At 32.2% G+C, this 26,222-nt stretch overlaps 1 protein-coding gene across 4 annotated transcripts in view; it reads left to right on the forward strand.

Moving 5' to 3' along the window:
* Brinp3 (BMP/retinoic acid inducible neural specific 3) overlaps positions 1 to 26,222 on the forward strand; it is a 425,930-nt gene that overhangs the window by 343,982 nt on the left and 55,726 nt on the right. For all 4 annotated transcript variants that reach the window (XM_074047228.1, XM_074047229.1, XM_074047227.1 and 1 more), the window contains one exon: positions 3,724 to 3,946. In XM_074047228.1, the coding sequence (XP_073903329.1) occupies positions 3,724 to 3,946 (223 nt within the window). The remainder of the gene's footprint in view (positions 1 to 3,723; positions 3,947 to 26,222) is intronic.

The following is a 26,222-nucleotide window of genomic DNA, read 5'->3' on the forward strand; positions in this document are numbered from 1 at the left end:
AAGAGAAACTTTGGAAAGAGATAAAGAAAAACGGGGAGAAGGAAGAAGAAGGACCGGAAAGAAGAACAGGAGGAGGAACAGAAAGGAAATGACTAGTTTCAAAATTAGTTAATTAGATATCAAACCTTAACTTGAATTTCTATCAAGGAAAAGGGAAAAAAATCAGCATGCTTTGTCCAGATATTTAAAAAAATGATACCTCATTTTAATTTAGAAAATTAAATATTTTGGAGTGCTAATATAGTCTCAAACTAATCATTCATAATTTATTGTAGTTTCTAGGTTGATTCTCTTTGCTTCCACAAAATTCATTAAAACAATACATCTCCCTGTGTATTACTTTGCTTACTGTGAATTAGCTTTGTTAGGAAGCCTGAGACTGACTACAAATTTCTACCAGCGTAGAAAATGTTTACTAATATCGTTATCTTTTCTATTTTTGTTTCTTTATTTCTCTACAGTCCTCAAATCTATGCCTTGCTAAAGTACTAATTTGACACATACTTAAAAGGCAGATATTTCTGCAATAGTATCTTTCTAATAACATATACATAAATTCAGTTTTCAGAGTGATTTTACATAATATTGATTTTTCTTTTACATATTCCTGTATATACACCCAAATTGTGGATAGCTATTTTTCATTTGACAATTTATTACAAATAGTCTAGAAAATTATTGTAATATAAAATATTACTTGGCATCTCTAACTATTGTATTTTATCTTTGTAATTATGTAAGTCATTGATTGATATAATTATTTAATGTCATTCAAATTTCAATTATATTATCTATAAATATGAATTTTACTAATTGTAAAATGGAAAGAAATCTATGGGAATATTCCTGGGGATTCTATTGACTGCTAAGTACAATAACTTCCAGTCACTGAAGATGTTTTAGCAATTGAAAATATGGCATATCATTAATTAGTCATCTTTTAAAATAAGATGAAAGGTTTATCCATATTTGCTGTCATAGACTGAAACATCTGTATGTTCTTGCACAACAGGTGTTCAATAAATGTTGTGGGTGACTGTCAATGGTGACTCTTAATGACTTCATAATGAAGCAATTATTCAACTGTCATGTTAAAACCCTGTTTTATACGAATTACACACTGGCAATTTTCAGTACACATACACTATTACATGCCCTGGTAAAACAAATAAGTTCTACTTTAAAATATTCTTTGGCTTGAATAAAAGTTACCATTTAAAATTTTTCCCAATACAATTATGATAAATAATGAATGTAATTAAATATGCATACCCACAATACTATAAAGTCTTATCAGAAGTGTTCAAGTAAAATATGACAATGAAATGAATGATTAGTTTTCAAAGTAGTGGCATCTGCTCTGTGAGTAATCTAATGAATGCTTTCCAATTTCCATGCATGAATACTTTATTCAAAAGAGGGAATTTCTCAAAGAGACATATGGGACCAAGCAAAATATAGAATATTGTCAAATCAGAATGCTAAGATTCATCTATTATTTATACTCTGCTTATTTAAAAGTGATTTCAAGCATATAAAATGGATATGCCCTGCAATATTTTTTCCAACAAGTTTTCGCTATTAAAAGCACTTTATTTTATTTTTTTAATTCTATCTTTTTCTTCAAGCAAAAGTCTTACACCCTTAATGTCCAAAAAATGCCAGATGTATCTAACTGCTGCAGAGGAAAGAACCCAAAGATCAATGTATATAATTTGCTGTGAATTATTAAAAAGTTATATTTCCCTGTATTGATGAAATAGATTGGACCTACATACTAAAATTTCTTTAATATGTAACATAAACTCGGTGATTCAAATATGCATTACAGTAACATGATTTACTTTATCACATGTCAGTGGCATATTTTAAGAAAATTTTACAGTAATTTAGTGATTTTTAATGCACTGCAACAGAGACAGTGCCTACACGCAATGGCTATTGGCACACTTAGTACAAATTTAGCTCAATAATAATATATTAGTTAGAACTGAACTTTGAGAAAAAGTATTTTTAAGCTGGATATTTAGATTAATTATATGAGCATTTGAGAATAACTACCCATAATATCACAGGATTTCAAAGTTAAGTCAAATTGTCCTATGGTACAAATTCATTCACATAGGAGCAAACTAAGGTACACAGAGGCTGACATTTAATGCATACTATATAATATTTGGGGGACAAATTAATGAATAATAACTTGGAGTATGGCTCAAGTAATATAATACTTGCTTAGCAAGAACAAGACTCTGTGTTCAAACCCCATTACCATCAAAATGTGGTTTTCCTGACTTGCCAGATAACCACATAAAACTTGTTTAGCCATTGAAAATGTTTTCTAAATCTTGTAGAGAGAGAGAGAGTGTGTGTGTGTGTGTGTGTGTGTGTTTTCCTGGAAACACAGTAGTATGTGAGAATGGGTGCAAATGATACAAAAAATATCATACCCATTAAACCAGTACTGAAAAAAATAAAATGTTTATAACTTGAGACCCTGCTCATAATAAGTACGTCAGAAAAAACAAGGTAAGAGAAAATGTTTAAATACATTTTTTGGTATTTTTTACTATAATAAATATATCTGATAAAATTGCAATTTTAGTTTATTTTAATCTATAATTTAGTGGTATTAATTACATTCATGTTAATTATTGCTGTCTTTCTTCTCTAAAACTTTTTCTTAACCCGGACAGAAACACTAAAACTATTTTGACATAACTTCCTATTCTTCCACCACCCAGTCCTTGGCAAATTCAGATCTACTTTCTGTTTCTGTGAATTTGACTATTCTTGATATTGCATGTAAGTGAAATGATGTTGTGTTTATCCTCTTTTTGTTTGGCTTAATTTTTCAAGGTTCACCTATACTGTAAGACCTTCATTATTATAACTGAATCATTTTCTATTGTATTTTTGTATCAGATTTTCTACGTTTTTTTTTTTCCTTTGATGGAGAGTTTGGGTGTTTCCTCTTTCTGACTATCTTGAGAATCTTGTGTTTTTAGATGACAGACTTTTATATTGTCATTTATTTTTAGCTTAGCATCAAATTTTATTCTTTTACTGTTGGCTAATTAGGCATTTAGAGACACAGCAATTTCAGGCAGGATAGTTATTGACAAAAAAGCAACAGCCAATATTAGAACTTTCAATATTTTCAGTGTTATTTTTCTTTGATATACATTTGTTTTAAACTATGATGTTATGACAAATTAGAATATGGCCAGTTATAGAGAACAGAACGTATATGTGAAAATTACAATTGTCTTTAAATAGCTTTCTTTTTTCTTTAAACATTGAAGAAAACCATTTAGTAATAATGTTATATAAGATCTATGCTGAGTTAATGGATGTTTCCGACATTATTTCTTCAATATAAAACAATTGGAGAGAATTACTTACACTGCCAAAAATAAAAGCTAGATTAATGACTACTATGTATTAGAAAAGGTTTATTCAAATACTATCAAAAGGAGATCTATTTGTCTAAACTATTTACTTTCACACAAATTATTTTAAATTTTCTTCTTCCATGAAAATTCTATTTTAAGAGGATCAAGAAGAAAAACAACCCTAAAGCATTCACAGTTCCTTTTAGAAATTTGTTACTCACAAGGAATCAGTCATATTATTTGCATTTAAACATATTAAATGTGTTTGGGAAAGGAGAAAATAATTGTTTTATAATTATTAAATGTTGAATTTTAATATTTTTTTCAGATGAATTCAAGTTCTTTATGAAAAGGCTCCCCATGAATTATTTCCTCAACACATCAACCATAATGCACTTGTGGACAATGGATTCTAATTTTCAACGCCGCTATGAACAACTGGAAAACAGCATGCAACAACTGTTCATAAAGGCACAGAAGATTGTGCATAAGCTCTTCAGCCTTAGTAAGAGGTGCCACAAACAGCCGCTCATCAGCTTGCCAAGACAACGGTAAGATGTGTGGGAAGGTAGGCACCAGAGGGTATATTGTGACAGATAAATCCTATGGATTTTTGTGAGTGCAGTTGTGGTACTACACATAGCACCATGATATTTATACTATTAGAGATCATTTAAAAACAGCGTATTATCTTAAGTCTCAAAATAATAAATTGCAGTTATTTTCCAGGGTAATAACACAATGGGGAACACACATAATAACACTTTTCTTATTTTTCTTTCAGTGTCATAATCAAGAGATCATTTTAACTTACTCTGAGTTGACATCAGCTAAAAATAGTGTCACAGTGAACAAAACACACAGAGGGCCACATTTAAATGGTGATCATGTGAAATAAGTACTAACTAAAGTTCCTCTTTATGTAATCTTCAACTAATAGAATTCAAGGTTTGTTTTCTATGACCAGCATTAGAATACCATAGATATCTTGAAATTATTATAAATGTTCCTAATATTTAATATGAATGATGATAGACTATTAAAATGATTTGTGTCTGAACCAATTTAGGAAAGCAAGTTTTAGATTTGGTATATTAAGATGTACTGACTTGTCAGTGAAATTAAAAAAGTTGTACTTATCTATTTGAGGTCTGGATAAAAGTACATCAAAAAGAGATGCTACAGGAAAATATGCCACAAAAAACAAACATTTGTTCCAATATTTCTGCTATAACAATGCTTGAATTTTGGCTTAATACTTAAATCATTAAGAACAAAAATCTATAATTATAGATTTATTTTTTAATTTTTTAATTATTGTGGTGGGTGGGGATACGCTGTGGCATTTACATAAGTTCTTACAATAAATCATACTTAAATTAAAAATAACCCTGAAGATTAATAACCTATTAAAACTACATTTACAAATAACTCATTGGCATTTTTCATTGTTTTTTAGTATATTCCAAATTTGTGCAGCCATCTCCACAACCTAAGTTGAGGATATTTTTCTACCTCCCCAAAAAACAAAGTATCAATTACTAATCACTCTTCATGATCTGTCCCTAGGCAGTTTATCTTTATAGGTTTTTATAATCTGCTATTGTTCTCAATAGCTGCACCTGTTCTGGAGATTTCTTGTAGACCGAATCATATAATGTGTGGTCCGTGTGGCTTCTTTCACTTAGCCCACAGTCATCAGGTGCATCAAAGTTGAAATACTAGTAATGTGTGTATATCACATTGTTTAGTCCATTATCGTTTGATGGGCATTTGTGTTGTTCCACTTTAAAGACTTGGGAATAATACTTCTGTGAACATCCATGCACCCTTCCTATGTGGCCATGTGTTTTCCATTTTAATGAGTATATACTGAAGCATGGGATTGATGAATAAAAAGGTTCTAAAATTCTTTAGGAGATGCCAAACTGTTTTCCAAAGAGATTGCTTCATTTAATATTTCCATTAGTCATGAATGACAGTTTCAGTCATTCCACATCGTCACCGATGCTTGCCATTTTTTGTGTTCATCTAAGTAGGTGCAAAGTGGTGTCTTATGGTTTTGATTTACATTTTCCTAATTACTCACAGTGTTGACCATCACATCTTGTGCTTATTGTCAATTGCATGTTCTTTGTGCAGATGTCTACTGAAATCCACACTTTTTATTTATTTTATTATTGAGTTGTTAAGATGACTTTTTATATTCTGAATGCTTGTCTTTTATCTATTGTATGTATAATACACACATTTTTCCTTCTATTCTGTGGATGGTCCTTCATTTTTCCAATAAATCTTAATATGTATACACTCAAAGAATTTTTCATGTTTCTGATTTTTTTTATTTTTCTCTGATTTCATTTTCACATTGTAATCATCATTATTTCTTTATTTCTATGTATTGCCTATTTATTGTGATTTCCCTAGAGTGAAAAGCTGGGTTATTGATTTGGAGATTTTCATCTTTTTTAATACAGGTTTTCACAACAATAAATTTCCTTCTAAGCACTGCCATTAGATTTGTCATTTTATGCATTTTCTAAGTTTTCTTATTCCCTCCACAAGCAAGACATTTTAATATGCCTTTCTGCATACCTCCCTTATAAAAATTGTGGCTGTTTGATTGCAGTGAAGTTTATGCCTCTTGTGTATGGGTTAAGAGCATTTTAAAACCTTCTGAAATAGATTATTTTATCTGAAATAGGAAATGCAAAAAGTAAAATGGATTAAGAAGCAAATTAATAAGTCCATATGTAAACTTATTGACTTTAGCACTCTGTTTAACAAATATAACTAGAGATAAATATACACATACATACAGAAGCATATATATACATATATGTGATATTTGAAGCACATGGAAGATTTGATTAAGTTGAATGGCTATCATCAGTACCCACAAATCAATGAAATCTGAGTATATTGCTATGGTAAATGTGTAGGCTGTATCTTCAGCTAATATGCAAGGGATAAATGGAGAAACAGAAACTGCAAATCAGTCAGCAATAGAGTAAAATATATCATGGAAGCCATGTTAGATTTTCATAAAAATTAGTTATGCTGAAAATACAAAATGTTGTAAAAGTGAAAGAAAATATGGGAGGCTGAAATCCAACACAAATTTGGATATCATCATAGTAAGTAAAATAAGAAAAATATGTGTTATTTGGAGCCGAATTCAATATAGTGTAGATAAATCAGTGTTTTCCAAAAGTTCTAAAATAAATTAAAGTTAACGACAAGCTTTTCTGACTTTCTGTTTTTCAATTTAGTATGATCTCTGTGTTGGTTATTATTCCTAATGTAGATTTCTTGCTATACAAAAGATTTTACTGAATAAGGATTTTTTTTCCATTATCACTTTTTGTTTACTACTGATGTGAGATCTTGTTTCCATTTTTCTGTGTTTTTCAACTTTAAGCATAATATAGAATGACAATAGGTAAAAGTATGCACAATAGTCTATAGTCACTATAGTCTAGGGAAGATTATAAAAAGCAGTTTGGATATTTGTGCAGAATGTTTTCAGAAACTTTCAAAATACCAAATTGATTAGCTATGCCAATAGTTCAGTTGCACTGGAAATTCTATTTTTATCCTGCATTTATGGAAAATTTATCTGCCTGTCTCTTGAACTCTTTTCATCCTAGTTATGATTTTCAGTTTTAAATGTACTAAAGTGTTGAAAAATAGGCAAAAACAAAATGGCATTCATAACATATCTTCAGTGTAAAATGGCTTCACACTTTGTTAATAAAGTTACTTGATTGAAGTCACTTTTGTGCTATTATTTACAGAGCAATAATAATCCACATAAGTATTTTAATTATGTATTGGCAAAGGTTTAATTACCGATTTCCATGGGGGAGAAAAAGTCCTTATTTACAGTGTTTAATAAATTCTGTGGTATGGATATTCACACCTTAGCCAATTTCAGGCTACCAATATGAGGTAACTGGACAGAGTGTATCCAGATGTGCACAATGGGCTCACCTGAGCCAGTCCATCCAAGCTGCAACAAATGAGCTACAGCTGATTAAATTATTTTTGTGAAATTGTCTATTCTATATTAGCAAGGAAAATGAGATATTATGAACTCATTTGATGGCACAGAGAAGAATGTGTTTAAGTCTGTTTTCTATCTAAAACTATGTCAATACTTTCAAAATGTGCTCTAAAACAGGAGTCAGCACCGTGCCAGATATGTGCCAGATCAGTCTATATCAGACTGTGAGACAATACTGATATTTTACATTCTAAATCACTGAAAAAAAATCAAAAGCATAGTAACATTTTCGATCCTTGAAAACTGTATCATGTTCACATTTCAATACATATGAACAAAGCAGCCAGTCTCATACACTGGCATGCTACCCATGGCCACATTCAGACTATAATGGGCAAGCTAAGAAGTCACCCTGAGGGACATAAGGTCCTCTGGGCCAGCCATAAGCTGCCAATACCTCCTGTAATATGGCATGTGTTCATATATCAGTGAAATGTTGTAAATTATAAATACATTTTATAATAAAGAGAGGAGTCTATCTTCTTTCTGAATGTATTTGGAGACTTCATACAATCAGATTGTTTGAATCCTGAGTATTAGTGAAATAATGCCAACTATATTACTAACAATTGCTATATGTAGATTTTATATTTTTTAATATATACTTGTATATATTTTGAAAATAACATCTGTAGGAGTGATCTAAAATCTTATACATGAAAATAATTTTATTCAAAAGTCATTTTAAATTGAAATCCAAATATAGAACTAAATTATATTCAAGAAGTTAGTCAACTTTCTTGTATTTCTTCACAGTCGACTGTTCTCCTCTAATTCTAGTGATATTGTAATTCTGGGCTCAGAGGAAGAATAGCAATAATAACAAAAACTAACTCTTGGGGAAAATGAAATTGAAAGAATTAACAGTGTCCATGGGTGGGCAAGAATAATCTAATCCTGGGAGTGCAGAAATAAACCACACCTATGAATGTGTCTGGGAAGGATTGCCCTGCCCAGTGGAACACTGTTAAGAAATGGGATCTGGTCAGCAATCAGCAGATCTCAAACATTTTGGGATCAGGCCACACTCTTAAGAATTATATGAGCTTTTGCCTCCAGGTTATGTACGTAGGAGGATGTGTGGATGGATATATGGAAAATATACAAAAGTTTATGTCTACATGTATCATGGTGAAAATTAAAACTGAGGTGTATTTAAGGTCATCTCAATTAATACAATTAAAAAGAACAATAGTAAGCTCATTACTTGTTAGCAATATCACACCTATATTTAAACGATCTTTGCACATTTTGCTTATGATAGCTTAATTCTCATAGCTGTTTCTTCATTCAGTCATTGCAGACTATGGTTTGTAGTTTTCTACAGATTTGTTGCAGGGAAACTGAACATTAATAATAATAAACATTATTCTTTGACATTATACCACAATTCAACAGATGGCAGGTATACTATGGAATCTAAACAATATCAATAGTTTAAAGACACTTATACTAAATTTTTGGTGTGTCTTGTACTTTACAATTTAGGAAGCTCTCAGTCTCATACTGGCAGATACAAGTTTTCCAAATTTCTATTTTTTTCACTTGCAAACTAGAATTTTACCATTGGCATAAAATATCAGTTTTTGTTTTGAAGTGGCAGTCTCATTTATTTCAGTTTTAACAACAGATGTGCCATATATCCAAATTTGATTGACCATGATTTTCTTTTCAAAGTATGCAAGTAAAAATGGTTTGCCATGAAAAGAATGGCTATCTCAGTTTGTAACTCCACTACACAAGGGCTTTCCCTCAGCAACCATAGCACAGGTGATGTTCGTGGAACCTGTTATGACATACAGATTCTAACTGTAAGGATGGAGATACACCTCTCAATTATATGTTTAGTGCTTCAGGGATATTCTTGATTGATGAAGCTTTGTTTTGTTGTACAGTACATTTGGCTCCACTTCCTTGATTTCTAATAAGCCTTAAACAGCAGCTCCACTTCTAAATGTCAACATAATGCAAATAAAAATGATGTTTGGTATTTCTATGAAAACAAGGTTTTTTTTACCCATATTATTTCTAATATGATTTTAATAATATTAAAAATCCACCTACACCCAGGTCTATGCAGATTATTCTTTGAGAACAGTTTTAGATAAAAGTCATCTCTCATAAGAACCCAACAAACCTGCATGTAAAATTCTCTTTTCCTTTGATAATGCATCACTGGTTATATCTGAGTACATGATGCATACTATAAGGCTTCCCTTCCAGCTGTGATGGAAACATGACCAATTCTGGCCAAATGGATGTAGATGGAAGGAATGCATGGAACTTTTATTTGGGGTCTAAGGGAAGAAGAACATAAGTCATTTCCCTTCTCTCTTCCTCTTAGTTAAAATACAAATGCAAAGGTTGGATGTGTAGAAACTTGCTAAAAATAGTCTAATCCTATTTCATTGGAACTTCCATGTTAGCCCTGGATTGTTTGCGTTTGTACTGTGAATTCACAGGGGAATATAACTCCAGGCTAAGTCACTATTATTTGGCTTATACTATTCAAGCCAAACTGCATTCTAACCAATACAGGGACCTCTGAATGGCCTCTAAATCCTTTTTTTAATATTACACAGCCTATGATTTAATTAAAATGGCATTTATGTATTAATACAAGGGACTTTGATGAAAGCAATTTTGTATAAAAATGTATAAAAAAGTTAAGATATTAGTTTTCCTAACATTTAATATGCTACAGAAGAATGCTTTATTATTTTTAAGTTCTAGCCACTCTACAATGACTCACAGGCATATCTAAGTAATAATTAAGCAGTAAATCTAAAGATTTTAATATTTAGATACCTTCAACTTGTTATTAAGAAAATTTAAATACATACCAATTATGAAGTACCCAATACATGGAATGTTTTTATGTAATTATTTTTTATTTCCAAAACAGAACACTCCCTTTCTTGTGTCTGGGAAGTTTCTTGTGTTTTATTGAATTTCTGCCAAATATTTTATGTGTTTCATGCTCAAAATAAAATTAAACTTGTCATAAAGGTATGACAAAAAGACATTGGCAAAATATTTTATTGGCATAAATGATATAAGAAATACATAGTTACTTCTATAAAATATCTTAGAAGACTAAATTCAAATGCAAAGGAGCCATATGGAAAATGAAAAAATAACTTTTGTATTCTTTCCTTGGTAGAAGACAATCTATAAATAAATTTCCAGTAGGCAAAGTCCCTTCATTTACTCCATTTCCTTGCACTCAATTCTTGGTGTCACAAACTTTGACCTTCTCATCAGAAATCCTTTCACGATCTTTCACTTCATTGGATTAGCTAGCCGTTAGCTAAGACTAAATATTTTTAAACTAATTCAAAGTTTTGTGTAAAACTTATTTGTACTTTTAAAGTATAGTATTTGTTAGTCATATTAGTCATAAATTTGAGGCATTTTAAGCAAACTAAAAGTATAATGATAAAATAAAATGAAAGTCTGTGGGATTACAGTGTTGTTTCTACTCTTTGACTTCTCATGCATAAAAGATTATTTAGAGCAATCAAATAATTTATTATCTTAACATTTTCCCCAGTGAATGCTGTCTGCAATTCACAAAACATGCAAGAAAAATATCTATACTTACAGATCAGAGGCACATTTAGAGAGCTGTGTTTGGATAATACAACAAAGTTAAAATATCCTACTCTTTTTTTCTTTGAAATTCTGTAGTCTGATGTGTGTATATGTATTTGGATGTGTGTGAGAGTACAAAATGATAAATTATCTTCTCATCGAATGTAAGTAAAAAAATTCTAGTGTTGTCTTGTTCTCCCTTTAAATTTATTTATTGTGTTGTGTTGACTGAGCCAGGATACAAGAATGATTTTGAGCATAATACATATTCCCAATAAAAGAGATTTGCTCCTTTTTTGCAAATAGTTAACTGTGCAAATGTCATTTCAGTACTTCACACTATGCCTTCTTCACACTAAGGACAATCTAAAAAGATTAAGAGTATCACTTTTGTCTCCCTATACATCAATAGTGTAGCTGACTAAAATAATCAGATTTGAGAAGAGAAAAAATACAGATATCTCCAGAGTACTATCCTGACTACACGGGAAGTTTCTAAAAGAAAGGTAGTTCTCATTCACAGAAATTTTGTAAATGAAATAGCTAATGCCAAATATTAGAACTCTCCCTTTTGGAGCATATTTGGAGGAAAATGGTTTGTTAGAACCAACAAAAAGTTTCTTTTAGATAGTGCAACAGATTCCTACAAAAGAGGATTTTTTTTTTTTTACCAATCTTCTCTTCCTCCTCACTAAGGAATTGATGATAATTCTTCATTGTATTCTGCTAAATGACTTGGAATATAGTAATGTTTTTAAATTAAGTGCATAAACAAATTTTTTAAAAAAGGAGTTAGGGCTAGGAAAATTTGGAGACTCACAATTACTATAAACTGTTCTTGGAAACCTAAAAACATGGTTCTATATAGTTGAACAAGAAACCAACAGAATTAAAATTCTTACCTGCTACCTTCCCGAAGTATACAGTTGGGGAACAAAATCACACCACTTTTTAAAATTCATTTTTGTAGGTTCTGGAAATGTTTTCAGTTGTTATATAATCACATCAAACATCATGAAATGTTTTACCTTAAGCTAAAAATGTTTTTTCCAAGACCTTTGCTTTCTCAGTGATTTAGTTACTTTCATGGCGATAGATACCAATCCTTGACAAATAATTCTTTTATTTACCTTCTCAGACAGATGCCAAGATTCTTCTACCTCATCCTTGTAAGCTAAAGCACAACATGATATGCATAATGAATGGTGATCATTACTAAAACATACTTAGTTACTTTTCTTTGTAATAATGTTTAGCTCTGAGGATTTCAACCCAATAGTTTTTCCTGAGATGCAGTGTTGCTATTAGCACAACTCTTCTTACAATGAACAAAATACAATCAAAGTACATTAAATGGCATCTGACAGAAGAATATTTTGTAGTACAAGGGAATAAATTGATTATTTGTTGATATCACACTAATTATCAATGGTTAGTGATGGCTTATGAGTCATAAAGTATGAAACCATTAAATGTATATATAAGAACACTAATGTTTCTCCAACTCTTGTAAATTATTGCCAATAAAATTTTGAGAATGAGTTAACATTCAATTTCTAAATACAGTTAATTTAGAATTGAGTCTCTAATCAGTCTTGTTTCTATTTGAATCACTCCTGAACAATTTTATGTTTTAGAAGAAACCTGTTAAATCACCAAAGTAAATAGGTTGCTATGGATCATACTCAGTTCTAATGATATGCTGTTTTCATTATCTCCAAGCAGAATCTCATCTTATAAATCAGAATTATGATGTTATCTATGACCTTTTCTCTTGAACATTCTACATTAAAATATTGTGGCAGAGGAAAAAACCATGATGTTGCAGCACTCTGACTAACTGAAATTACAGGAGGACTTTAAATTTCCTATTTTGTACAAAATTTGGTAGTATATACATAAAAGATGAACAACTCAAGGTGTTTTGTTCTATTACATGAAACGTCCTTTTTATATCAGCTTTCACACACATGATAACAGCATCTTCATGTGTATAGATAAAGCCAGCTGTGCCAAAACTCACTACAAAAGTATATTGATAAGAAAATATTTGTCCTAACCTCCTTCTCATTCTAAATGATGATGGCACTAAGAAGTTTGATGTTGTTCTAAAGGACAAAATTAGGGAAATCTTTCAAATAACACATTTTTCTGATCAAACTTGCTCAATTCAGTGGGTGAAAAATCTTATTCAAGTTGTATTTATGTTTACTCTAATTCTTATTTTGGTAACATAATATAGATATACTTCAGAATATCTAATAATCATAATGTGCTTTATAATCCTCCTGTAGAGGACAAAAGAAATAGAAAAATATTTTTTCCTAATTGTTTTCAGCATCATTATTTCCTCACACATATATGTAAGTCTGAATACAGACACACACACAAAAACATAGACACACAGACATCAAATCATAAAAATGATGTACAACTGAAATCAAATTATTTTTTCATTGAGCACTAAGCCAAGATACTATTTTCTAAAGGCAAATGGCTTTATGAATCAAACAGGTAAAAATGAAATATTACCAAGATATATACTACCACAAAGCACTAACACTGGAAAAAATCTTTGAAGCACTTCATTTAAGATAGCCTCCACAAGTTACAAAGTGAGTGAATACATTTCAAAAATCAATGCCAATTGAAATAAAAATCCTCTATCTCACAATCTAGATGCACTTCAGACAGCAACAAATAGAGGCACACAAAAGAACACTGATGTGACAAAAGAACACAGGAGAAAATAAAGGTTAGTTTATTGTGGTATTCTATTAAACTCAGCAGGAAGACTTCATGTAGGCTTCTCAAAGGGAACAAAAAAGATCAGATCTGAGGTAACACCTTTTATTGAACTGAAATAAAATTAGTTCAAGCAAGCAAAGAAAGTTGGCTATAAACAAATCTAAAAACAAAATAATAAGGATATAAAGATCCTTACTACCAATTTCAAGGCATACGTATGAACACACTGTATATATCCCTAAACTGCATTCAAAACATAAGGAGAACCATAAATCATTGTGATACAAAGTGATTTTTCTTTCATGACCTCCTCTAAATTAACCAAATTATAGCACTGCCTGATAATATTACATTATCCAATTACTATGAATGAATACATAAAGGTTTTTGGAAATACATACTACAGAAAAACAGGAAAGAAGGCAAACTTGACCAGTGAACAATTTATCACACACGGGTGAAATATCTTTTTAAGCAGCAGATAAGGGAGACTTTCTATGTAAGCAACTATATCCCTTGATGCAGATTCACAGAAATATTATGACAGGTGATAAATTTGGAGTTGACTCCCTGCTGAGAACTGTCAGGGTTACTTATTAATAGGTAACATGTATTAACTCAAACACTGTTCCAAGCACTTTACTTGCTCTTACTCATTTAATAGAATTTTACAGATGGGGAGTATTAGTACTCAAAATTTATAACTGAGGACACCGAGTCTAGGTAATCTAAACAGTTTCCCATGTTTACTTAGCTAGTATTGGCAGAGCTAGTAGGATCCAGACTCAGGTGATCTGACTACAAAGCTTGGATTTTTAGTCCCACACAGTGACATTTTCCTGGTTTCACATGTTAGCTAGAGAAGGCTTTCAGCCCATACTAGCTCCTCAGAATGAAGAATTTTGAGATGTTGAATCCATGTAAAAGCATTGAGTCATGAAATGGAGTAATCAGGAAATAAGGAAGTCTTTAAGGAGGTAAAAGTGTGATTAGTAAGTTGAAAAGTAAAATAAGTGTAGTAAACTGTTACAGAAAACTGAATTGACTGTGATCCAGATAAAATCATAACAAACATCCAATATGCACAATAGAATTTCCATGGCCAGAAAGCTGGTGTCTTAAATAGAAAAAATTGCAAAAGTGAGAGTCCTTCTTTCTCCTCGTTCTCCTTTTTCTCCTTCTCCTTGTCTTTCCTCCTCCTCCTCCTCTTCCTCCTTCTTCTTTCTTATTCTTCCTCTTCCTCTTCTCTCTTCTCCCTCTGCTTCTTCCTCCTGTGACACTGGGGTTTGTACTGAGGGTCTTGCTCTACCCACTGGAGCCTTGAGCCATAGCTTGTAGGTTTTTTTGTTATATTTATTTTTCAGTTATGGTCTCCACATTTTTGCCTATGACCAGCCTAGGTCTCAATTGCAATCTTGTTACATATACCTACTGAGTAGCTCAGACCACAGGTGTGTGCTATTACACTGGAGTCAGGAAAGCGCTTCTTCAAAGACTTAAGTTAGATGAAGAGTCAGCTAAATTGATGATAAAGGATTATGTTTTGTATGGGTTTCAGGTTAATATCATTCATTTTTAATAGTCCGTTTCAGCTTTTCCTAACCCAACCAAGGAATTTAAAGATTTGGCATACTTTAAGCTCATTTATTGTATGCTTGGGTACAAAGGAGAAGACAAAATAGGACTAGAACATCTTCATCCCGCATGCCTGGCTTCGGAGTCAACAGCTATGTTTGCTTACCGGCTTTCCTCATTGTGTGAGAGTGATTAAGGCAGACGTGGCTAGTGGCTTTTGTTGGACCACACTTTAGTTTCTTGAATTCCTATATATATGCCTGTAGGGAGAACCAGAGGAAAAGAGCAGCTTGTCAGACTAACAAGTCACATGTGAATATAAAGCTAAAAGCAGCAGCCCAATTAACTATAGAGGAAAGACAACTTCTAAGCTTTTCTTACTGAAGAATGACTGCAAAATCAAGTACATTAAATTCTTGACTTAAATAATGAGTCAAGAATTCTTTGCTCAATCAAGTGGTGTTCTGTTTTAGAGGAAAACAAAAGTATATTTTACATATGCAGGGCCTCAGAGACAATCTCGAAATATGCTCTCTGAAGATATGTCAAGAGATGAATTGAATAATTAATTCAAGAAAGTATGTAAATCTTTTCCTAAAAAAGTATCCTATTCAATATTAGATATAAGACCCAGAAAAAAAAAACTTCTTCTATTGCTTATTTTGCTTACTGTTGTGAAGGAAGTTTTGTCATAGAAGAAAACTTAAATACAAAATTAGCAAAAATACAGAAATTGATTTTTTAATAGTTCTCAATTTTATTTCTTTTAGTTTTATTAGTATATAGTCATTGTATGAGAGGGATTTATTGTGCCAATTCTGAATAACCTTACATTGTACTTTGGTTAGATCACCCTTTCCATCTCCTCCTCCAACCTCCTCCCCATCCCACTTAAAACAATTGCAAAAGTTTCATTTTTCTATTTCATATATTCTATGAAACCCATTAATAATGTTCCCTCATCATCACCTCTTCCACTCGTCCTCCTCCCTCACCCAAGCACCCCTGTAAACACTGTACCTATTTTACCATTCTTTCATGCTTAATTCCAAGGTCAAAGTTCAATGGTGGTTGATACTTTTTTTTAAAAATGTAGTTATTATTTTAGATGGCTTATGCATTTAACTATAGTGAAAATCAAAAGTACACAATGTAATTAAGAAAATAAATGTTGGAATTATAAAATTAATAAAAATGAGTAGACTATTGATACTTATCAATAAATAAGTAAAACCAATTTTAAATTATAACAGGAAAAACACCATATTCATAAGAATGGCAAAACATAGCTAAGAAAATATATTGAAGCAAAACTATTTAGGATCTTAGGGAAATTTAAACAAAAGGAGAGCTTAATCATATTTCTGAATAGAGGAATTAAGTTAGTGATTGAACATTAATATAATGAAAATTACAATTTATTTGGAAATAATAATTATGCAAAAATAGTAAAATATTTAAAAGAGGAAAAATTATACTAGTTCGGCACTCCAAATATTAAATATTCCATTCTAAACAAAAAAAAAGTTTTCTAGATGTGCCCAGTTTGCACTACTGAGTTGCCACTGGGAACTATTCTATCTCTCTCTATCTTAGGTTACTATCTATAGTCAGTGATTAAGAAGTGCACTTACCTTTCAAGATTGTTATGCAAAATAAATTGGTTTATATATGCAAGATCTCAGTACTATTAACACTTAAAAAACATCTCTTGGGCTGAGTACTGCTGACAAATGCCTGTAATCCTAACTAACTGGAAAACTGAGATCAGGCAGATTGCAGTTCAAGGCCAGCCTAGGGAAGAATTTCAAAAGATCCAATCTCAACCTCTGACTGGGCATAGTGGTGTTGATCCTGTTATCTACTGAAGAAGCAAGAATAGAGGTCCAGGCGATGAGGGCATAAAGTGAGATCCTATCTCAAAATAACCAACATGAGAAAGGAATGGTAGTATGACTCAAGTGGAAGAGCACCTGACTAGCAGGCATGAAGCCCTGAGTTCAATTCCCAGTAACGACCACCTTCCAAAAATATGTATATATCTTTTATGATAGCTAGCTGTTTGTGTTACAATTATAGAAAACAAGCGAGCTACTGACTACAAAGAACAACACATACAAACACACCTATTGTGAAGTGAAATTAATTTCCTAATATTAAAAGTTATAAAAATAGAGATTAAGCCATTTCATCTATGGAAATCAAATAGGGTTAAATACTATAAGAGAAAATTTAAGTGCATTTTTAAAAATGAAATTATTACTTGTATGGAAATTAAGAGATCTATTCTTAGTTAATTCTTGGGCCAGAAAAATTCCAAAGGGAAATTTCAAACTCTACAGAAAGCAATAAAAAGGGATTACTTAACAGCAATAACTTCGAAAACACAGCATATTCTAGAATAAAATGAAATTTTATAACTTGACATGCCAGAATTCTTAAAGAATAAAAATTTAAATTATTTAGGGGTTGCAACCATTTATTATTTTATTCAACAAATAAATATCTAATGCTATTTACAGGTGGAATAGCCACATCAGCTTACTATATAAATTTGGAGCTAACATTTTAGAAATGTAAGAAAGAAAATAAACAATAAACTATGTAAAAAGTAGCAATGCTATGACAAAAGATAACCCAGAAAAGATGATAGAGAATGCAAGTGTGTGTGTGTTTGTGTGTGTGTATACCTTTATTTTGCTTTAAATTTTTAAATTAAATTTATCCAAACTCATCCATAAAAACATAAAAATTGCACATGTTCATGGGGTACGATTTGATGTTTTGATACATGTATACCCTGGGCATTATTTCAGTCAGGTTAATCTGTCTCTTCATTCATCACTTCTTCATGCTGCAAACTTCCAAAATCTTTTGTTTTCTGAAATGTACAGAGAATTATTTTTATCTATGGACACACTACTGTGCAGCCATACCTGGACTTCTTTAGTCTATCTAACTGTAACTTACTACCTATTGGCCAACTTACCCCATTCCTCCAACCTTCTATTCTCCCTGTTTTCTGGTAACCACCATTCTACTCTCAACTTTTATGCAATTAGCTTTTGGAGATTCCATGTATGAGTAAGAAAATGTGGTAGCTGTGTTCTGTATTTGCCTTCTTTTTTCTCAAAGTAAAGCTCTCCAGTTCCATCCACATTGTCACAAATGACAGGATTTCATTGTTTTATGGCTGAATATTATTCCATTGCTTATATGTACCCCATTTCATTATCCACTCATCAGTTGAACTCGTTGGTTATTTCCATTTCTTAGCTATTGTGAATAGTGCTACTATGACCACAGAAGAACAGATGTTTCTTTAACATACTGATTCCATTTCTATTTGATATATACCCAGCAGTGGAATGGCTGGATCATACATGTACACAGTTTTAAATGAGGTTTTTAGTGGAGACTTGAGGGAGGTGAAAGGGCCGTAAACCATGTGCTTATCTGGGGAGAGAATGATAGGTGGAATAAACAGCATGTCAAAAGCCCTTAGGTGCAATGGAGCCCAGTCTAAGGACTAGTGAGGGGCCTCTTTGGATCTTCATGGAGCACATTCTTTTTATTTATTTATTTATTTTCATTTTTCTTTTATTATTCATATGTGCATACAAGGCTTGGTTCATTTCTCCCCCCTGCCACCACCCCCTCCCTTACCACCCACTCCACCCCCTCCCTCTCCCCCCTCCCTCAATACCCAGCAGAAACTATTTTGCCCTTATTTCTAATTTTGTTGTAGAGAGAGTATAAGCAATAATAGGAAGGAACAAGGGTTTTTGCTGGTTGAGATAAGGATAGCTATACAGGGCATTGACTCACATTGATTTCCTGTGCGTGTGTGTTACCTTCTAGGTTAATTCTTTTTGATCTAACCTTTTCTCTAGTACCTGTATGGAGCATATTCTTAAAGGAAATGTGGTCAGAGATTTAGTGATGGGTGTTTGACAGATTATATGGAAAAGCAATTTGATAACCAGTTTGGAAAGTATCAGAATGAGACAGATTTCATCAGAAGGAATCTAAATATTATTTAGATTTTCTAGGCTATAAGAAATTATAGAAGACAACTGGATTCTATAAAGCCAGTATAACTTTAATCTAAAGAAAATAATATGAAAATGAAAACTTAAAATAAAAAATTGTATTGGAAGTAAAATGACCACACAGAGGAAAAGACTACAGCATATGGCATGGCAGTTTTTTGAGGGCACTGGCATCCCTGACAGTACCACACAGTAGATGACATCTTTGCTCATTTAGATATTCTGGGACAGGTGTGTTCTGAGTTCTGATGACCAAGTTTAGGATTGCTAATCTCTGAGAACTTCCACTTTATTTATATTACCATAGAAAATGAAATGTAGGTGCTACGGATGCTATCTTATTCCTGTATATGAGCACTGGGGAAAGACACTAACGAACAGGTTAAAAAAATTAAAAATACAGTTTTTAAAAAGTTCCTAATTCAGGTTGAAATATCCTGCAATATACTTCATACATTTCATGGTTCTTATGAGAGTAAATTAGTTTGTTGTTTCCCTTGTATCTATTATTGCACCCAATACAGAAACTAGTGAAGATTTTTCCCGTACAACTTCTATACATTTTCACCAACATAATCCCCCAAACAAGCCAACCAGATCTCAGGTTCATTGCATTGGTTTTTGAGGTAATGGGATCAATGATTTTAGTCATCATATTTTCTGATAAAGTTATAAGTAATCAAACCTATACCACATTCAGGAAATTAACTGAATGTTAACCACATTATCTACCTGGTAGATAAGGACTGGTAATTTTAATTTTTTAAAATTTCTGAATTTGTAGTCCAGTTAGCATTTGTTAAAACGATTTTACCTAACACCTTATTTTTGGCCAAAGTGACTTGAGATGGTCACTGATACACCTCAGTACTGACATTTAGTTAGAGCCAGAACACTGGCATACTAGTGATGTCCATTCTGATATTCTGAGTGCTTATTCTGGGTTTTTTTTCTTCTTCTTCTTCTTTTTCTTATTTTCTTGTAATACTGGGTTTAAACACAGGTCCTTGAGCTTGCTAGGCAGGTACTCAACAGCTTGAGCTACACACTCCTGTCCTGAATGCTTATTCTTATGAGTTGATGTTCATAAAATTCTATTCATTAAATATTTATAAATTCTACCCTAACATATCACAAAAAACTCCAATGGCCAGGCAGAGAACTATTTTGGTGTTAGAGTGTTGCTTGTTTAACTACCCCCTCACTCAGGACATTGAATAATTATTTGCATACTCACAAAGAGCAGGTGTTCCTGCAGGGGTGAGTGCTCTAGGAAGTTCCCTCGATTGGCCTTGGGAAAAGAATAAATGAGTTCTCATTTAGGGCTGGAGGCTTGACTTTTAGTATCTCTATTGATCAGCCAGTTTTTGTTTTAAGTTACATTTTCTTCATGTGCTCCCCTCATCTTCTTCTCTATTATCTAATCTCTCAGAGTAACCAAATTCAACTAAGGGATGGATGGACTGGAGGACGAGTAATCTCAGGAAACTAGAGATAGTATGGGATAAGGCTAAGGGTTTTGTTATGTTCCACAAAGGCTTTGGAAAAATAATCAAACCAGTCCATAAGTGCCCCATCTTATATCTGCCTCCTCTCCAAGCTGGTGTATATTTCCATTCTCATAAATATGAAAACATTTTTATAGAGAACTTCTTGCAAATTAGCTTTACTTTAAAGAGGAAAAAGGGTAGTTAGCCTTTCTCCTCTATTTCTTTGATCAGATACAACAGAAATCTTAAGTAAAAATTATAAAGTCTTGAAAAGAAAATATAAAAAATACTCCGAGTCTTCCAGAGAACCATTTTTAAAGTTATTTAGTCATCTATCCAATCTCTTAATCTTTGTTCTGCTTAGTGAAGAAAGATCATACTTTTATATATATTTTATTCCTAAAACAAAAATGTGAGTTTTTTGATAAATAGATTAAATTGTCTCAAAAAGAATTTAGTTCTACATTTTTAAATTTTATATTTGGAAGTTCCATTCTCCTAAGTATAAAAATATTTGTGAAAGACTGTCCTTTGAATACTATTAAAACAGAAACAAAAACCCACTTAAATTTTCTTTCAAGCTAACTAAACCTTTAGAGGTGGCATCTTTAATGAAAACAAAGATCAATAGATACACGTTAAAATGGAACTATTGAAAAAAAAGTAGGATAACTCCTATCATAATTTCCAATGCCATATAAGAGGAAAACAAAACTTCTTAGCTCTGTCCTTAGTTCTGCCATATCTAATGATCAGAAGTTGTCTAGTTTCCTACTAGAATGACACGGCCAATCTCCTTTTACTATAAATAATCATGTGAAATATCATATAGTGCTCAGTGACCTTCTATTTATTGTATTCTCTGAAATGTCTGTTGAATATATTATGCACTTTTTATCAAAGTATTTGTTTTCTAAATTATTAGGTTACAATAGCTCTTTATATATTCTAATACAAGTGCTTTCTCAGATGTATGAGTTATAAATTTGGTCAGTTAGAGTATAGTTTACCATTTCAGTTTCCAAATAATGTGCTTTAAAGAGAAGATCTTTTTGTTTTATTGATGTCCAATTTACCATTTATCTTCTTCTGTAGGTAACATTTGAATCTTAAGAAGTCTTTGCCAATAACAAAATTGAAAAGAGTTTTTCTTATGTTTTGTTCTGGGAAAAGTCTTTTTATATTTAGGTTTTCCTTTTATTATTTATTCCTTAAATGTAACTCTAATCATCAAAGCGTTACTCATTTTTTCATAACTGACATTTTATTCTATCCTTACAGTAACTATCAGAGATGTATAAATTAGGCATTGTTATTCTGTTTTGCCAACTAAAAATGGGTATTAAAAAATTAATTGATATTTCAAAAATTATGCACCTAGAAAATGATGACTGGTACATCTAGAAATGAACTCCATTCTGCACTTTCCTCTCTACTAAACTGCAGACAAATAGCTCTGAACGTAGTGCTAGTGCCCAATCGGCAGGCATAAAATCTCTTCATTGCCGGAATACCCATGAGTTATAGCAGTAAGTATAGATAAAGAACAAGGGATACTTTTTCTTTATTTAAGAGTCATTGAATCTATAAAATTTGTAAATATTTTAACGGCAAATTTTGCACAAGACAACAAATCAATTGGCTTTTGCTATTTTCGTTAGTAAAACAAATTAGTCTCCAAGAGTTGATACGTTTAAGTGGAAAGAACTATGAAAAGCAGGCCTCGTGTTGAGAAACGTAGCATTAAAATGCTAAAGGGAAGGGATTCTTTCAAGAATATTTATAAGAGAGTCAGTGTGTCATTCTGCACCTGTTGTTAAGAGGAGGTACAACTGTTCAAGTTCCAATCTGAATTGGCTTCAAAGACTTTAGAAAATAGGCTCTCTGTAAGTTTTTCCTCTCTTGTGAATAGAGATTTGTTTTTTGCAAGGGTGGAGTGGTAGACTATTGGGGCCTTCTCTGCAGGCAGCACCTGTGAATCTTGGCAAACTTGAGTCTCTTAAGCTGCTGGTATGAATAGCTTTATACTATGTGAGTAAAGAGGCCACCAGTACTTTCTGGTGAATGAAACTGTGGAATGCTAATTTTGGTGCCCCTGAATTGTGTGACTAGTTTGATGTTTAAATGTTGATTTGAAATACACTTCATCTGATCAAGTTTGAAAACATATCTTTTGGCTCTAATTTCAGTGTTTTATTTTATAAAAGGGGGGTTTGTTGTGATGCTGAGAAAATGCCAAAATTAACTTATGTCTGGCTTAAAATTTCTAGGTTTGGTAAATAAGATTAACTTCTTACTTAATGTTTCCAAAGAGTCAAGAGTAAGCAGTAACTTTATAGATATAAATACAGAACTGTATGTGACACTTTTTAGGGTGTGGGGTCAGTAATGGGGGTTGAACTCAGAGCTTCATGCTTGGAATACTTCTGTGCAGTTTGATTAAGTAAAAAGGAACCCCTGATAAACTGCTTTGCTAAGGCTGATGGGTTGTCAGCAATAAATATATAATATTGATTATAGTACTGCACATGTGTGTAGATTTTCTATCTTTATAAAATCTTTATAAAGATTTTAAATATCCTTGTCCCATGACAAGGATATTTGAAAGGCAGTATTGAAATGGTTTTGAACTTTTGAGAAAATGTTTGAAAAGGGTCACCTATCACACCAATAATATTTGTAAGAAATAAAGTAAGTAAATAAATGCTTAAGGCAAGATAGAAGACAATTTTAAAACCATTTTAAAATTTGTGTAGCATAATTGTTGTTTATACTACTTCTTCATCTCATTTGTTCGAACTCAGTTAAAATGTTATTTTCTTTCTTGAAAACTTGTTATGGTACTGGGGTTGGAAGTTTCTTGCACTTTCTAGGCAGGTGCTCTATAGCTTGAGCCATGCTCCCAGCTCATTTTGCCTTAGTTATTTTTTCAAATAGGATCTCTCATTTACACCCAGGCTGGGTTGGATTATGATTCTTTTCACACTGCTCCATCTCTGAAGTAACTGGGGCAACACGTGTGCACCACTGTGCCCAGCATATCAATTGATGTGTGGTCTTGGTAATTTTTTGCATTGTATGTTCTTGAACCATGATTTTCCCTATTTCTGCCTTGCAAACAGCTAGGATTACAGGAATAAGCCACTGCCCTGACCTCTGAAAACTTTTGTTAACTCCCAAAATTTACAATTTTTTTTGAGCTCTGTATTTCTCAATTAGGACTTAATACATTCATTTACTTATGTGTACATCTTCCCAAATAAATATTGAGCCCCTCCACAGACAAAGTTTTTATTTTGTTCATTAGACCTTAGACTTAACATAAAGATCATTCAGCACTTGTTCTTAATAGATGTAACACTGGTGCTACAAAAAGAGATGGATAACATAAAACACAGCCTGGAGATAATTTAACCATTGACACTAATCCCATGTAATCTCAGACACGGTTTAACTGAACTTTAAGTACCATTTAAAAATAAATTAGCACATTTCCTCATTTTTCTACAGTGGCCTGAAATTGTTCATTGCTTTCTCAAGTCACCCTTCCTACCTTTCCTTCTAATGCTCTTTACTAGAAGACCATATGATTTTCTTCACATAAAAAAAAATAAATGAAATGGGCATAATCAGTATGATTTTTGATGGTTGAACCCTCAGATGTGAAAAGAAATGCACTTTTTTCTATGAAGCAATCCTTTGATTGACCCATCTATTTGTAGTACAGACATTTAATCTAAGCCTTTCAATGGTCATTCATTCTAAATCTAAATTTCACCCTTGGTGTGTATTTTCACCACTTTTAGTTATAATGTTCCCCAACTCAAGAGTTTTTCCTGTCCTTCTTGTTTGGTCTGATTCTAGACCCAACAGTAACAAAGCCCTCCAGGCCTCTGAGTCTTCCTCATGTTTGCATTCAGGAGGTGAGTAGAGTCTTTTCTCTGAAACAAGGAAGAACTTGGCTGTTCAGCCAGTCTTTATGAGGTCCATCTGTCTTTGCAAAGCTGCATGCAACCTCATTTCCCTAAACGCAGCAGGGATTACAGTACCCTGCCCTGTGCACCACCAGTATCATTTAAGAAGTCAATGTTTGTTTCTTAACATACGCACAAGCTTTGCTTTTAGCTCAAATATTGTGTAACTCATATTTAGCTATCTGCCATGGGGGAAAGATGATCAGAATATTGATAAAGAAATTTGTGGTGATTTATTTGGTGTTTTTGAGATTCTGCTGTTCAATAACTGTGATGTATTTTCTCCAAAGCCAGGTTATATGATTTGTAGAATGGAAGATGATAACAGAGTTATAATGGCTGTAAGAATTAGCATATATAAAGTACCTACTACAAAATAAACAATATACACATTTAATAAATCTTCAATTTTTTTCTTTCTTCACCTGTAAAGAGTCCTACCCTAGTCTTCAAGACGTTGTAGCATGGCTTTTCCTTCCATATTGCTATCTTCTACTATCAACCTTAAAATAATGGCCAGCTATTTGACAGATCTAATGGCTAATGGTTTATTTTTGCCCTGGAGATAATTGTTTTAAAAGGAATGGTTGCTTCTGTTCTTTATTGAAACTCTCTCAGTTTCCATCAGCTCACATCCTCTTGATGGTCTCCCTGCTTCTGTGATGAAACTGGTTCCATTCTGTATAATTCTTATGATTTCTCTGTCTCTCTCATGCTACACACTTTTATGCATTCATTTCTGTTAGTTCCAAATCTGGTGCTCTCACCTAAGAGAATCTCCACATATTCAGTTATATCTTCCTGTCTCCAGCCTCAGGTAAATTTCCTCTGCTTACAGCAATAAGAATAATTTTGTTTTCAAAAATAAGAACTTGATAATGTGACATTTTTATTTATTGTTTTCTCATCTATAATTTCTCAAAGCTTATTAGGAAATGATCATATTTATATAGGCCTTCAAAATATCACTTCTGCCTTATTTCCTAAACCTTCTTTACTAGAGCACAAGAAATTAAGAACAGATTTTCCTTGGTTTTGTTTTCAGTAAATGAAAACAAATGTTTGCATTATGGTTCTGTCATTATTCACTGTGTGATGGTGGGCAGGGTACATAGCTACACTACACCTCATTTCATCCTCCTCTAATTTGGGGAAAAGAAATACTGACTAATCCAGATATTATGAGAATTTATAATGGTCTAATTTGAATGAACATTTAATATATATAAACCACTATATAAGTATTTTATACAAATACAGGTAATTTATTTGAGGTCAATTTTAACTAAATAATTTGTTGCATTTCAGGTATTTTAAGAAATGTCTGG

The sequence above is a fragment of the Castor canadensis genome, chromosome 11, assembly GCF_047511655.1.
Source record: "Castor canadensis chromosome 11, mCasCan1.hap1v2, whole genome shotgun sequence".
Lineage (NCBI taxonomy): Eukaryota > Metazoa > Chordata > Mammalia > Rodentia > Castoridae > Castor > Castor canadensis.